This window comes from Malaclemys terrapin, chromosome 1 (genome assembly GCF_027887155.1).
Source record: "Malaclemys terrapin pileata isolate rMalTer1 chromosome 1, rMalTer1.hap1, whole genome shotgun sequence".
NCBI lineage: Eukaryota > Metazoa > Chordata > Testudines > Emydidae > Malaclemys > Malaclemys terrapin.
Genome location: NC_071505.1, coordinates 195,181,740 through 195,197,550, shown reverse-complemented (window position 1 = coordinate 195,197,550; position 15,811 = coordinate 195,181,740). Strand labels below are relative to the sequence as shown.

General features: G+C 41.4%; 1 protein-coding gene across 1 annotated transcript in view; it reads right to left on the bottom strand.

Moving 5' to 3' along the window:
• BACE2 (beta-secretase 2) overlaps window positions 1-15,381 on the bottom strand; it is a 68,355-nt gene extending 52,974 nt beyond the window's left edge. The window contains exon 1 of the mRNA XM_054049434.1: window positions 14,579-15,381. Within this exon, the coding sequence (XP_053905409.1) occupies window positions 14,579-14,863 (285 nt within the window). The 5' untranslated portion in view covers window positions 14,864-15,381. The remainder of the gene's footprint in view (window positions 1-14,578) is intronic.
• Between the last annotated feature and the right edge of the window lie 430 nt (window positions 15,382-15,811).

Sequence of the window (15,811 nt, the reverse complement as noted above, 5' to 3'; positions counted from 1 at the left end):
CAGTGAAGGCTACTGGAGGATTGTAAATTAGAGTTAGAGGTGGTAATTATGATTTGGCATAACAGGGTTTGGAGTCAAAAGCAGAGTTAACAGACCACCTTAAGAGACAGGAGCTGGGACTTGGTCCTAGGGAGTGGAGAACATCCCCCTCCCCCCCCCGCCCTTCTCCCAGAGCCAGGATAAAAACCGGGGTGGGGGGTTCCCAACTGTTTAAACGTAAGGAACCCTACCTTTGCTCAGAACTAACTATATCCTTTTCTTCTTCTCATTCTCCTAGCCTGTACTTTAAAATAACTTCACAGGGTTAATTGGTTGCTTTCCACCCTATCCCCCTCTCTCATACTTTTTGTTTTTCTGAAGTTTTAATGGAGAGTACTTTAGATATTCATGTGAAATGTTTGGGTTTTTTGGAAAACGCATGATGGAATTCTGCTGGATTCCGTTGAAATTTTTAGAGTAAAAGATCCAGGGGCGACCATGGAGATCAAAGTTTTACACTGACTTTTTGAACAATCCTGAGGTTAAGGCAGCACAGGGTAAAAGGCAGTTGTTTACAGAAATTAATACTAGAGAGTTTGGAGGGAAGTTAATTGTGTCCCTTTTAAGACAGAGTCTCTGAGCTGCTAATAGCTTTGGATCCAAAAGCAAACCAGAAAGCATCTGTGTGAATACAAATTACCTAGCTGATAGGGGAAGGAGAGAACTGCCCATAAATGGCAGCACAAAGGAGCTGCAAATAACAAATATACCTGGTCAGCAAACAAGCTACTTGTAAGCAAGAAGACTGAGATTATGGCCCTCCAGGAAAGGGAGGAGGGAAAACAAGTGAAGCCTGAAAATAAGAGGAAACAGGTAGGGTGGGTGGGTGTGTGAGTGTGTCTAAAATCTGAAGACAGATACAAAAGGAGTCTGCTTACATGCACGACACCCCTACCACCTTGTAATTCACCAAAACCCCAAGGACACAATTAAATTAAAAAGTGTATGCAAAGATTTCAAGAGGGTAATGAACCCACTGGCCTCAAAGACAAATGGTCTAAATAAAAGGCATAGTATAACAAGATACTTATAAACACCCACTGGTAATAGATTTGATGCCAATGTTATTGTTAGTTCATATGGCAATAATGCTTCTCACCTATTACCTGTGAATAAACTTAAAGCTAGGCACAGCAGAGAAACCATTACAAACAATCTGTTGTACAAGAGGGGAAACTGAGATACACCACCTCATGAATTTCATAAATGAACAGTGGGATAATTCACTAACCTGACTATAGAACAAAACAAGGACAGTGTGGAGGTAATTCTTTTGTCTTTCCTGCAATCAGGAAGGAGATTTGTAAAAGGCAATAATCTGTCCTCACCAGGGGGGCTGGGAAATGTTTCTTTTGTTTGTCAGACACTCTACAAGCAAGCTGGCTCCAGCGGAAAAACAACCAGAGCACCGTAGGTCTACTGTCACTACGAAGATTGTGTTGTGTGTTTGTGTTGTTACTACCGTTATTTTGGTGGATGTTGTTCAAGGAGGGTTAATACATATAGCAGCAAAGATCAATTCATGGTATGACCTGCCTGGGAAGCACAGTCTACCCAAGCTGAGAAATCAAGTGCAAATAAAAAGGCACACAATGGGAGTTAAGAAGGATGATGTATAAATTGTTACATAAATATTACAGGTAGACCTACAAAGGGGAACCCAAGGATTCCCTGGCCTGGAATGGAACAATCATTGTTGCTAATCACAACTGTCACTACTGTAAACCTTGCCCAGATTCCATGATGTAAAGTGGCAAAAGGAGGGAACACATGGACTGCTACACTCCTGTGTTGTGGTAATAAGGCAGATAAGGACCTTAAGGATCTACCCATAGAAAACTGTACCGCTGATCCCACCCCCCATGGGAATCTGGTAGTGTTGTTATGTGGTATACTGATTGGAAGGGGAGGAGTCCTAACCCTGTTTGTGCTGATCTGTTTATTTACCATGTCCAAATTTATATACATGTTCTGTAACCAGTTTGGTAACTTATAAGAAAGTAAAATTACTAAATCTGTCCTATTCTTAAAAAAAAAAAAAAAAAAAAAAAAAAAAAAAAAGAGAAAAGGAAGTCTGACAGTCCATATCATATTAAGAAAAAAATTAAAATAAAAAAAAAAATCAAGATCAGCAAGCTTAAATATAAAAACTGCATTATACCAAGTGAACTATTCTGATTGAAATTCTAAACCATATACAATTTCTAATCTTCTCATGGTTTTGCTCTCCAAAATTAGCTTCTAACTTAATTTGTCAAGTTACAGCCACCTTTCTTTAGCTCAATTGTTCATTACAATAATTTAGGCTCTGCTATATGAAAAAATCTCAAGTTCCGTTCATACCTATTCTCTACCTAGCTTCAGAAGTCATACCATGTAACAAAAGGTAATGCTGAAATGGGAAAAACAAACAAAAACAAAAAACATGTGTAATCCTGAAGTCAGTAAGATCCAAGTAGTTTTCTATATTGAGAGAGAGTGTGAATTTATCTTCATGTTATAAATAGGTTTGGCAGAATTTGTTGTTTTTTTAAAATCATTTCAGCAGATAATATTTATGTTTATTTGTAAGCATTATTAAAATTTTGTTTATTTACATTTTTACAGCTGTGAGAAGCTATAGAGGGGTCAGATATTTAATGAGAGCAGGTGTTGAGATTCAAAAAGTTGAATGTTTATAAACTGGTAAAACACAGATTGTATATTTTGACATGCGATGGTGACAAAGTAAATATCCTTACGTCAACAAATCATATCTGTTTTCCTATTCATTCGTTAGTCTAGTTATAATAAGCCAAATTCAAAAATCTAAATCACTGCATTTTGACAAGTTCTCAAGCAGCATTTTTCTCACTTTGCGTATCTATAACTTTCAATTGCTATTGACATATTTGTCATGAGTTTGCGTGTGTACGGGGATATAGACGTTTACAGACAATAACTGATAAAAACCAAATCCTTCCAAGCCTAGTTATACAGGTTTCCAAGCACAGCCATTTTTAATGTTTGCTGCACTGCCTGGAAATAAATGGAGCGAATCAAGTGCAGTGATTAAAACTCTAACCCACAAAACTAGGAAAACTCAGGTAAGTCAGATCTTTACTGGTGGTTTTTTTAGGGATGAAAGAGGGGGTCCTCCTGCCCCATGGAAATATTTTGTATGCCATTTGGTCTCCCTTCTACCAAAGCTGCTGTGGTACAGCAACTTTCTCTGTAGCAGACATAGAACCGGTAGTCATCTCAGGAGCGAATCAACCTCACTCCTCCAGAATTCCCCCAAGTAGAGCTATTAAAGAGCAACACAAGGATCTCCCACTCTCCAAACTCCTCACTCTGATCCCCCAGTGTGAACTGCACTGCCCTAGGCCAGTGCCTTATTATTTAACAGTCTCAAATATAAATAAAAAACGCTGGCTTCAAACTGCACAAGAGATGTGAATCTGAGGTCAAAATATTGTGATAGTTTGAGAGAAGGACTTGCAGGGGCAAATATAAAATGTAAAAAGTTATGCTTTGAAAAAGAGAAAACTATATTTTGAAGGTGAGAAGGAGGGGAAAGGAGTTGGAACAAGACAGTCATTTATACTGCAAGAATATTAAAAGGCTGCGATCTCAAAACACAAAGAAAAAATAGGTATTTAAAACTAAACTCATTGGAGTAGATATATTTCAATCATGCTTTTTTTTCCTTCTTCAAGGTATTCGCTTTGGAGACAGATACTTTTGTTCAGGGGCGGCTCTATATTTTTTGCCGCCCCAAGCACAGCAGTCAGGCGGCCTTCGGCAGCATGCCTGCGGGTGGTCCGCGGTCACGCGGATTCGGCGGCATTTCTGCAGCTGATCTGCCGGTCCTGCAGCTTCGGCGTACCTTCAGGCTGCCTGACTGCCGCCCCTCACAGCGACCGGCAGACTGCCCCCTGCGGCTTCCCACCCCAGGCACACTCTTGCTACGCTGGTGCCTGGAGCCACCCCCTGCTTTTGTTAATACATGGCTTTTCAAAGCTTAAGAGCTCCAGGAATGATAGGTGAGGGAAGAACACATGAGGTCATATTGTTCTACTCAGAATGTTGTGTTCGCCTCAAAGATGATTTAAAGAAAAAGTGGGTCTACTCATTAGACCATTGTGCTAGTTGTACTTAAAAGTACTATTTGGGATATGATAGTAAGCATTTATCTAGTGCTTTCCATCCATCCGTCTAAGAGCACTTCAGCAACGCAAATATTATCTCTGTTATACAGATGCCAAAAACAAGCACAGAGACATGAAGTTATTACCCCCAAAAAATCATACAAGTCAATGAAAGAGATGCCATTAGAAACCAAGTCCTCAAACACATTCAAGGCACTGAACTATGCTATCTATAAAGGAGGCAAGAAACAGCTGTATGAATGTATACAAGTCTATGGACTTAAACTCCAAGCCAGGCCAAGAGCTTTGTTTTGTTGCACAGTCTTAAATCTCCTACTTCCATGGATGCTGCCAAGTTCATAGATCAATGGGCTGCCAAAACTAAAACTATAGATTCTCAGTTGAATGCTTCAGATTTTTGAATACCAGACTTCATACTAGGCGCATCCTGCAGCTTTGGATTTCAGTGCTCCAAAGGGCAGATAGTAAATTAACTTAAGAGCTCAGAGAGCGACTACATAAAAAATAGAGCATTACGCATCTCAAGTAAGAGTCTCTGATAAACTGTCACAACTTGTTTTGTGAGATTTGACGTACAGTATTATGCTTTGCCTTATTTAAGACTTGTTTTAATTGTATTTCAGATATTTTAATTTGTTAAATAGCTACATGAATATATCTGGTGCCTCTGATCTCAGAAGATAAGGTGGTGCAACTCCAGGATCTTTTTCTAGTAAATAATATAGGCAAAGTAGATTTTACGACTATGCCTAACATTTTAGTCTCTCCCTGCTTTCCATAATTGGGATATTACCAACTAACACAATTTGATATGTTAACCTTTTCAGAACCATCTAGACATTTCCCAGCACCTACAGTGGATTAGCACGCATACTGGAAAGGACAACTTTTCACTATACTGTGCCATATGGGACAGTTAGAAGTAACACAAGTACATTTAAAAATATTCACACTGTAAATGCTTCAAACAGTTTTACTTACACAGGACAGTTGAAGTGCAGCTTTGGTAAAAAATATATATATATTTTCTTATTACCTGACTTATTTACTGAAGATTTACTTTAATGCAGAACCAACAACTATGCAAAATGGCTGATGGCTGGCTTCTCTTGTGGCTCATGCCTCAACAGAAATGTTAACTAATTTTCATTATAAAAATCTTTATTACAAAGGAGGAAGCTGACCTAGCCAGAACCCAGCCCTGTTTTCAGATGTCAGGTTGAATTTGCAGGGTTAGAAGTTAGAAAGTCATCTTTTGATTCTTAAGATGAAGTGTGATATGAAAGTCACTGCAAACATAATTCACAGGACATGTTTATAGTTGCCCTCCTTACTTGTGACTATAACTCCCCTTCAGCCTGTGTGTGAAACTAACTATCCTCAGCTCTGGCAAGGACTGGCAAACTATTGTGTGATGACAGCAGCTCTTAAAGTTCTGATCTCCATCAGTTTGCTTATCAATATGGCAAATTCTGCTTTCTGCAACTTCCTTCCAAATAGTACACAAAGGTGTGCTGCTTCTTAAGAGTTCTAGAACACAAAGAGCTATGCAGTGAGTCACTATCCAGACACGTACGCTTAATAGGGTTCCCAAAGAGGGATACGAAGTCTATGACAACTAGAATATACATAAAAAGAATTGTTACATAAAATCTTATTACTCTCACCTCTGCCCTGCCAATACTAACCTCATGGCATATATAACCTTTAGCACATATTCAGATTACTAAATCAAGGAAAGATATCCAAATATCTAGGACGGTTTTGAAAACATGATTAACATATTGGCGGTTTCTTTGAGTCAGGTGGGTAGGAATGCCAGATGTGGACTGGGACTCTAAGAAGCATCCATATTGGCAGCAAGAAAGGGAAACACAAGGGAAAGAGGGGAGATAAGCATAAAAGAAAGAATGGGGAGATAGGGGGGAAACCCTCAATTGCTAGGGGACACAGAATACCATCTTCTCTTGCAGCAGGAAAAGGACTCCACCATCACCAATTCCACTGCTATAGGAGGGGAGAATGTGGAAGGAGACAGTGGTCAGGTCACTTCCAGTTGCCCTTGAAGACCCCACAGAAACTGGTGCCCCCCTCAGGGCACCAAGCAAGCTTTTTAGTATAGGGAGACATGGGAATAAAAAAGGGTGAGCTCAAACTGGGCATATTACAACAGTCGGGGTCCTCAGAAGTTCACTCACCTTGTAGAAGAACCTTTGAGTCCATGTAGTGATTAATTACATACTAAAAGCCACATTATCCATGCGGAAGATCTCAAACATTTGTCTTAAAACAAAACAAAACCCTGATCACATATTTGACACCAACAGTAGTTTCCACCCCTAAATGAGCATTTGCAGGTAAATCCTCCAACTTTCAGAAAGAGCAGTTCTACAGAGAAACTCAGAAGATCTGGGCAAGTTGGAAAATGATGTAGCATTAAGGAAAGTGGGGGGAAGATTACACTAATCTTTAGTAAACTGTCAGGCAAAGGCAAGCCAGAAGAGTCAACTGACTCAACAAACATCACCCTTATCTGGCAAAGGTGAGCATCCACAGTTAGTCACTAAGGAGTTTTCTGGTTATCTGCAGTTTTTCATCCAACTGTCAGTTATATCAGATATCCAAATGCAAAAATCTAGCACTCAGGAGCATGTGAATTTTTGTCCCTCCTTGAAGGATTTCATATCCATAAGTGAATGAGGATTATTTTGAGACAGAGTAACATTTCTGACTGTCAAATATGATCTTGCTACACTAGCGAAAAAATTCAGTCATATTAAAATTATCCTGTTCACTTTTCAGGTTGGTGGCATAGAAGGAAAACCCTAGCCCTGTACTCCTTTCTCGGATTAGAGCTGCAGAATTTCAGCTCATACCCAAGCATTTTTTTTTTTAAGTATCTAACATATCTTTTTGTTTAGCTCCTTACTTCTCCTCATGGTAATGTGCCAAGAACCAATTCTGTGAATCTGAGAAAAACACACCGATATGGCAATTGCTTCTTCACACAAAAAAGCAATATGCGGGGAAAGCATTTTGGGACATGCCTCTCATTTCACCATCACACTTGTCAGATACAGACTTTTCCCACTTTGCTGTCAAATGTGGGCCATGCCATACCACAAGTCAGCAGTATGGTGGTTACAGCCTAGATCAGTGGTTCTCAAACTTGGGCTGCTGCTTATTCAGGGACAGCCCTGATGGGCCGGACTGGTTTGTTTACTTGCCGCGTCCGCAGGTTCGACCGATCGCGGCTCCCATTGCTAATACCATTTAATTATTTTACTGTTGAACAATCTTTTCAGATTTTGTTTTGGCATTCTGGCCTTTCAGTAAACAAAACGAGAAAAATGTCCTTTATATATAGTATTTCCCCCACTCCTCCCCGCAAATTAGAGAGATTAACAGCGTTCCCAGCTATGAAAGTTACTGTTGAGGCAAGAACAAGGAATAAAGATTTGACATGGGGAAGAAAGTGCAAAAATCTTGCTTCCACACATAACTTCCACACATAACTAATAGATTATATGCTTAAACACTTCCTGAGGTTCTGAAGTGTTGATTTGCAGACTACTCACACAGTTAGATCCATGAACAAATATCAAAAGGCATTATCTGGAAGCTATCTGTCAAAAGGATTGGATTACTTCCCCCCTTCAAATGGCAGAACCTGGCCTTTAATGAGAAGGGACTTGTATTAAGTCCCTCTACTTCAAAATTCACTTTTTAATTATTATTTTTTTAAACTATTGTATTTGATAATGGATATAATGAATAAAAGTGATGATGTCAAGTAGTTTAGCCCCAAATACGGGTTCATTTGTGTATTATTAAAAAGTATTATTGTGTATTATTACTAAATATGATTGTAATATGAATATCTTTTTAGTTTAAATCACATATAAAACAATGCAGTTGACACTGATTTGCTTGAACTTTTTTGAACACATACAAGCCATACATAACAGCAGTTTGTGCTAACGCATGAAAGACAGAGAGACAGCTGGTTATGTTCTATTTTACTGGCAGTTTAATTGCAGCATTCACAAATTGAATTAAGTACAGACTTCGAAGAAAAGTAATTTTTAAAAGTCTAATTTACTCTTCATAATTTATTAGAAAACATAGATAAGGAGAAATAATTCTCAAGTGTAATCATTATCTTGACACTACCTCTTTAAAACAGAGCCTTTTAATTATGACACATTAATTGTATTTGATGCACTATAATTTTTTTCAGTTAATAGGAAATTTCTCATCCAACCTTTTTAAGTTACATTATGAAGAATTAGTGCATGGGAAAGAGGGGATTTCCACAAAAGGTAAGTGGCACATTTGTGTACTGTATGAACATGTAACCTTCCTAGATCATCTTGTTAAACAGGAAACCAAAAAACTGCATCTCAGGAGGAATGCTACAGAGCAGGAAGAAGAGTTTGTTCCCTAATACATGGTCTATTTTTCCAGAAAATAAGACGCCAATCAGAAAAAAAAAAAAAAAAAAAAAAAAAAAAAAAAGTAAGAGGAGGAGAAGCAGGTCAAAGGAAAAGAAAGAAAGAGGGAAACAATACTGGGGGAACTGAGAGAAGGAAACAATAATGACAATCCAAACTGACTTGGGAAAAGGAAGTTAAGACTAGTGGACTATTATGTTTTTAGTTCTCTTGAGAGGCTCTCAGAGACCATGGTGCTAGGTGTATTGTAGAACCGAGACACAGAGAAAGAGAGAGAGAGCACTTTGTCTATACTATTATTTTAAAGCTTCTTCCCAGTGTGAAGAGTAAAGACAATGACTAAGTCAAATCCACTTTTCTCCCTGGGATAACTAAACTACTCTGCTTTATTAGAGAGACAAGGTGGGTGAGGTAATATCTTTTATTGGACCAACTTTTGTTGATGAGACAGATGAGATTACACAGAGCTCTTCCTCAGTGACCTGAAGATATTACTTCACCTACTTTGTCTCTCTAATATCCTAGGACTGACATGGCTATACCACCACTGCATACTACTTTGCTTTATAGCAGTTTTTTTTCCTCCCCTTTCAATTCTTCAGATAGCATTACTCAAATTTGCACACAGAACAGATTCTAAAAAAAATATATCCTTTTTTGATTTTAGTAGGGTATATTTTAAAGTAAACAAAACCATCTGAAACACACGCTTGTTTACATAATAAAAGCCAAGTTGGAAAATCAGTAAGAGGTTAGACATAGTTGTAGAAATGCTGTGTCTTTGACAGAAAAACCACTTTTCTTCTTAAGATGAATATGATGCTTACAAGTTACAGGATGGAACAACTGAATACTATCTTGGGCACTTACAAGACTTGAACCCAAACCAAAATCCATGCAGAAAAAAGGCTGTGAGCCATTTCCCCCTCAAATGCACTCTAACTATGAATATAGTCACACTACATGGCAACAGAGAAAAGATAGAAAGGAATTCAACTCATATTAGCAGATGTTGAAATATAGAAGTGCTCCTCAGCTTTCTGCTAGAGGAGTACCTAGGCTTGACCAACACATTTTTAAATGTGAATGACTGTGACATTCCCCAGGATGCAATCTGGACCACAGGACTGTTGTGTCCCCTTAATCCTACAGCCTGAGATACCTTTTACACTGCTTTGGTGGTGAACAGCAACCCCTACAGGCTCTGCTCACTCAGCCACCATCATGTAAAAATCACTCTCTGGTGGATACATGAATGCTATGCCCAGCCACCCACGAATTATATACAGGGTGACACCCATTCCAGCCCCCAGTCTGGCCCCTCAGAAATGTGCGTCTTGCACTCTTGAGTAGAGTCCTGGCCAGTGCAAGCTCATTTATAGTCCATCATTCCATCAAAGGAAATGATTATGCACCAGCCTTTGTTAACCTGAGTAGAGATTCCCCAAACACTTCGACCAAAACACACTGGTTTAGATAAAACAATAGAACAAGTTTATTAACTACAGAAACATAGATTTTAAGTGACTATAAGTGATAAGGCATTAAAGTCAGATTTGGTTACAAAAGAAAAAAAGATAGGAATTAGATTGCAGTTCTAAACTTTATCAAGCTAAGTAAGATTTGAAGCAAACAGATCTCTCACCCACCAGATGCTGCAGGCAATTCACAGTTGTCAGTTCACAGGCTGGATTTCCTTTCAGCCTGGGACCTCTCTCCCCCTGATTCAGTGTCCTTAGATATTCGTTGATGTCATAAGCAGAGAGAAAAGTGGTGGAGAGGAGAGGTGGACAGGGCCCTTCCCCTACCGCCCCCCCTTTCTTATACCCCAACTCTTTGTACTGGAAAAATCCTTGCTGGGTCATGGGGGTAGGCACTTCCAATGCATATGTGCTCTGCAAACGGTCCTTCAGGAAAATTGCAAATACTCTATTTATACCTTCCCTCCTGCTGGTGAATGCCCAATTAAACAGTTAATAGTTTCTCAGCACCTGTGCTCAGTCTTGTGTTGTTTTTAAGGAGTAATTCTGGGCATTTCCAGAACCATAACACATTTTAGTAATATTATGCAGTAAAATCTCATCATTTCACATGCAGTGTTGTTACACACATAACAGGACAATGATGTTTAGCAGATCATGTGTTTTCAAACAATACCTCACAAGGCATACTTTGTACAAAATATATCATAACCATATAAAAGTGGTGAACATGGGGTGCAGGGTGTCACAGACGTGCTTTATCCATAGTATGTCCAAAGTCTTGTTTAAAATCATGTTAATTAAAATGCATTGGCCAACATGTCTAGACAAGCCCACAGAGTAGAAGATGCTTTCCAGAAAAATACTTACTATATGTTGCATCAACACATAGCACTTTTTAATCTATCTTGGCACACATCTTGTCAGGCACATGACTATTTAAGGTTTTATGTCAAAGGTAGTCTATAGCAGGTCCACATAGCATCACCTGTCCCCAAAGTCCATGTTCCTATGTGTGTATGGTTAAAAAACAAACAAAAAAAAACATTCCTTACTCTGCTGATTCCATCCTAGGTTTTCCTTCCAGTTCTCACCCACTCATTCAAAGCCTAGTTCTATCCCTTATTTCCCTTCCCTACCAACACTGCTCACTGATTTAGCCTGTAATAATCTGCTATCCTGCCCTAGTTCAATTGGCTTTTACCCAATTGGCCTCCCTTTTTCTGTCCTATCCTATCACATCCTCACTGGCAGCAATTACTCTCCCATCACCACACCCTGAACTGAATCCAGAACTGCCAGAATTTAGAACCTTTGAAACATCAAGCCACATATTGTAAGTGCCCAACACATAGTTAAGGTATTTAATACATATTCCTCGTTTTTTTTTTTGTAGTTGGACAATGATAGAGGGACTGTCTCCAGATAATTTTATGGGAATTGGAATTCATAGTTTGCAATAAAGACAGTTAGTCCCAATAACCACTTTATCCTTATAAACTGGCATTTAGAAAGTTTTATTAGGTCAGATTTTTGCTGACCCTCTGAGCAGAACAAACAGCCATTACAAAAGCTGCTTTCATGCTTAGCATTAATAATTAAACTGAACTGATTGCGTAAAACAGATGCTTGGTCACTAGAATGAAATTCAAGTTCCACCATGGTTTCAATGGCAACTGATCAAAACTCAACTGCATCATGCTGACTACTCAGAGCTATATAGTTCCTCCACCCACCCTTTTGCATTAAAGTTACAAGGGGAATATTTGTGTAGTCTCAATATAGGCACAATTTGGGAACACAATGGGATGAGAGGATAGCAAGATGAGTGTAATCAGAGGAAAGTGTTACTCTGCAAATGTTAGGAACGCTCAAGATAGACGCACGAGATCAGTGTTTCCCAAACTTGGGACGCTGCTTGTTTAGGGAAAGCCCCAGCGGGCCGGGCCGGTTTGTTTACCTGCTGCGTCCACAGGTCTGGCCAATCGTGGCTCCCACTGGCCGCGATTTGCCGCTCCAGGTCAATGGGAGCTGCTGGAAGTGGCGACCAGCACGTCCCTCGGCCCGTGCCGCTTCCAGCAGCTTCCATTGGCCTGGAGCAGCGAACCACAGCCACGTTTGGGAAACACTGCACTAGAGGAATCTGGGGGAAATGTGGTATATTTAAAAAAAAGTTAGACTTCTGTCTCTTATTTGTCAAAAACTGTAGGAAGAAGCAAAGTAGACAACACAACACAAATAAAACTAGACTTCATTCCACTTATCAAAAGTGCTTATAGCTTCCATTTTGAGGCTGGAAAAATAATACAATATTGAGTAAAGGCATTTAATCTGTTTCCAGATTATTTAAAGAAATAAAAAGTTAGACTAGTGCAGTCAATGCCTTCTCCCCAACTAATATTTCAATCTTCAGATTTGGAATAGCAGGCAGCCATAAAGTACACCATTCATCAGAAATAGGACAACTCCATGAAATAAAAGACATATATAATAACACTCCTCAAAACACCATGACATTTTAGCTTTCAAATAATTCTCAAAGAATGTATGTGCACTTGAATCTATTGGTAATAATAGAATGAGGGTGGATTGTCAGCTAAATTGGAGTTCTAGTATTTCTAGGATACTGTGCTATAAGTCATCATCTTTCATAGAGGCTGAAAGAGGAAGAGAGCTACTATCCTTTAGTTACTTAGCAGTTTATACTATTCACTCTGAAGTACACTTGCATCAGATATATGTTTGTGATTTCAGAGTCAAGCAGAGAAGGAAGTTTGTAAAGCACCTCACTTAAAAGTTTTAAATGTACAAGTCTTGATCCCGCCAACTATTAAGCACATGCATGACTTTACTTATAAATGTCAATGGATCATGTTTCAATGTTTTCAAAGTATCTATATGACTGATTAACTTTTCATTATGGTAAGAAGTAAGAATAATAAAAAAAAATAAAAAAAAAAATCAAGCATTTTCACCTACATAAGGTCCCTTCATTCACTTAAATCTCATTAAAAGAGTGGGAGTACTAAACTTGAGGGGAAAAAATGTGACACAAAGCCCCAAGGACTTTTAGAAAATTAATCCTTCTCAGCTGACAAGTCATCCCCACCAACAATCCACCAAGGCTTCACATGACACAGATGAAAGAACAACCAAGTTTTCAAAACTTTTGAAAGAAAGAATTATTCCTCCTCCTTGCCCCCTCCCTTTACAAATTCTAACCACAGGAAGTGCATTGTTTAACTATTCGAAATATAGAGGCTACATTTTAAATAAAAATTAAGATGTTTTAAAACTTTGCATTACTGTCGCACTTAATTTAGTAAGAGTGGTTAAGTAATCTCTGTGGGGGGGGGGGGGAATCAGGAGCGTCTGGCAGTCAGCCTACTCCATCACACCTCAAGGCTGACTTCAAAAATAAGATGAGGTATGGTAAATAAAATATTTTTGACTGACAGAGAAACTTGTTTCAAATCAAATTGACATCAAACAGTTTTAAACAAAGAGACCGGCTCTGCAGGATTTCCTTAAAATTACTGTGCCTGGGGACATTCGTTTTTCATGCAAAGTGCCAATGAATGGAAATCCTACCTTTCAGAAAAGTTGCAAGCGGTATAACTGTACTTAGCACGGGTGCAATACAATATCTTTTAGTTTCTCTTTGTTTTTCGCCACCTAACAATACTGTCTGGCAATTAAAAGGCATCGGGGGAGGGCGACGGGGGACGAGACGGAGAGTCAATCCAGTCCTTTAACACTTGCCGTCATCGCTCACATGTGTAACAGTCACGTCTAACTCACCAACATGCTTATGATATTTAAGGTCTTCCAATGTTATAAAAAAAGAAAAAGCCGACGAAGCCAGGAGTGACTGTTCCTCCTCTCCATAAACAATCAAAGGTACCTCTCTAGTCTTCCAAACTACATGAGAAGGGTCTCTTGGGTCCTGTCAATAGTGTGTGTGCTTGTGTGTGTCCTTTTTAATAGTGCTTTTAAACGGAGCTCATGCACAACCCCTTCGGCAAGGGATCTCACCTGTGAATGGTGGCACCAGTGACTTTATTAAGGAAAAAGGCCCCTATTAATGGAAGGCGCCCTGTCCCCTGCACCAGTGGCAGCTGCCACTACCAGCGGCGCTGGAGGAGAACGTTGCACTGGGGAGGAGGAAAAATCAGGGGAACTCCTCACCGTGAGTAGTTGGCCACCATGGGAAGAAAATTTAAAGGCGTCTAACGACCCCCCTCCCCGGAATATGCAGGAACGCTCCCCCATCCACCCAAGAACCTTTCCTCGTTGACGTGTCCGTGGTGCCCAGGGCGGCTGGCAGGGCAGCAGCAGCGCCGTGCACGCAGGGCAGCCAGTAGGCTCGGGGGTAGCAGGCTGGCTTCTAGCCCAGTTGGAAGGCAAGTCCCTTGCCCGACCCCCGGGAGTCCCACCCGCGGGGGAGTCTCACCTTCTGCGGCGGGGTCCCGATCAGCATCTCTAGGTAGTAGCCCCGGCCGGAGTCCCCCTGCAGGTTCTCCACCATGGCCAAGAAGCTGACGGCGGCCCCGGGCTCCGAGGCTAAGGCCAAGCCGTCCGCCTCGCCGGGGGGAGCCTGCTGGAGGCTGCTCGCGGAGCCGTTCTGCGGGGCGGCCGGCGGAGACACCCGCAGGGGGAAGGAGAAGCGAGCCCGGCACAGCCCGGCAGCGCCAGCCAGGAGCAGCAGGAGGCAGGGAGCCGCGGGCAGCGTCCCCATCGCGGCGGCAGCGGGACACTCGGGGGCTCAGGCAGGAGGGAGCAGCCGCCTGGCCGCGGGGCTGGAGCAGCCGGGAAGGAGGAGGAGAAGAAGGGCGGCTTCGGCTTCCCCACGCCCCGGCTTCATCTCGCACCCCGGAGCCCGGCTCCTCCTCGCACGCACCCCACCGCGGCTCCCGCCAGAGCCCGGGGGACGCTCCGCGCGCAGCAGCGGGACCCGAGAGTTTGTGCTGGGAACAAGCGCCAAGAAACTTCCCCACCCGGCTCCGGCCAACGGATGTGACGGGGCCGCCCGGAGCCAGCAGGAAAAAGTTTACCCAGGCCCTTAAAGGGACAAGGGGGAGGGGAGCAAACACCACCCACCCCCAACAGGGCAGGGCGGGGCTCAGCCCAGGGAAAAGTTTGTCCTGCCAGCTACTGCCCCGTCCTCTGCGGCTTGGCCGCGTTTACACTGAGAAAGAGAAAGAGCCGGTTCCAAAGTCCCCCTGCGAGGTTCGAGCGGGCGAGTCGCCGGGAGGGATGCGCTGGAACCAAGTATGGAAATCACAGTTCAGATAACATCACCCAGCGCCAGCCGCTTTTGCAAATGAGGTTGTGTGCGAGCATGGCATTTCGCCAGTGCTTTTCATTACAGAGGATACAGCTCTCACCGCCAGCGTAAGGAATAACCTCGCACACAGAGACACCTATCATCACCTTCCCTTCCAGAGCTTGTTTTTCACCTCCTCTTTACACATTTTTCCACGCTGTGGGAGCTTCAATTCTCTCTCTTTATTCGTTACGTTTTACGCAAGTAAATAGCTTTTATAATCGCACCCTCCAGCCTTCCTCTGAACTGCCATTAATGCACTGCTCCTCTCTCCCACCACCTCCAAGAGACCGAGAGATAGATGTATATAGTTAGGAAGTAATTAGAGGAATAATTTGTGATCGAGAAGCCAGCTCCTCA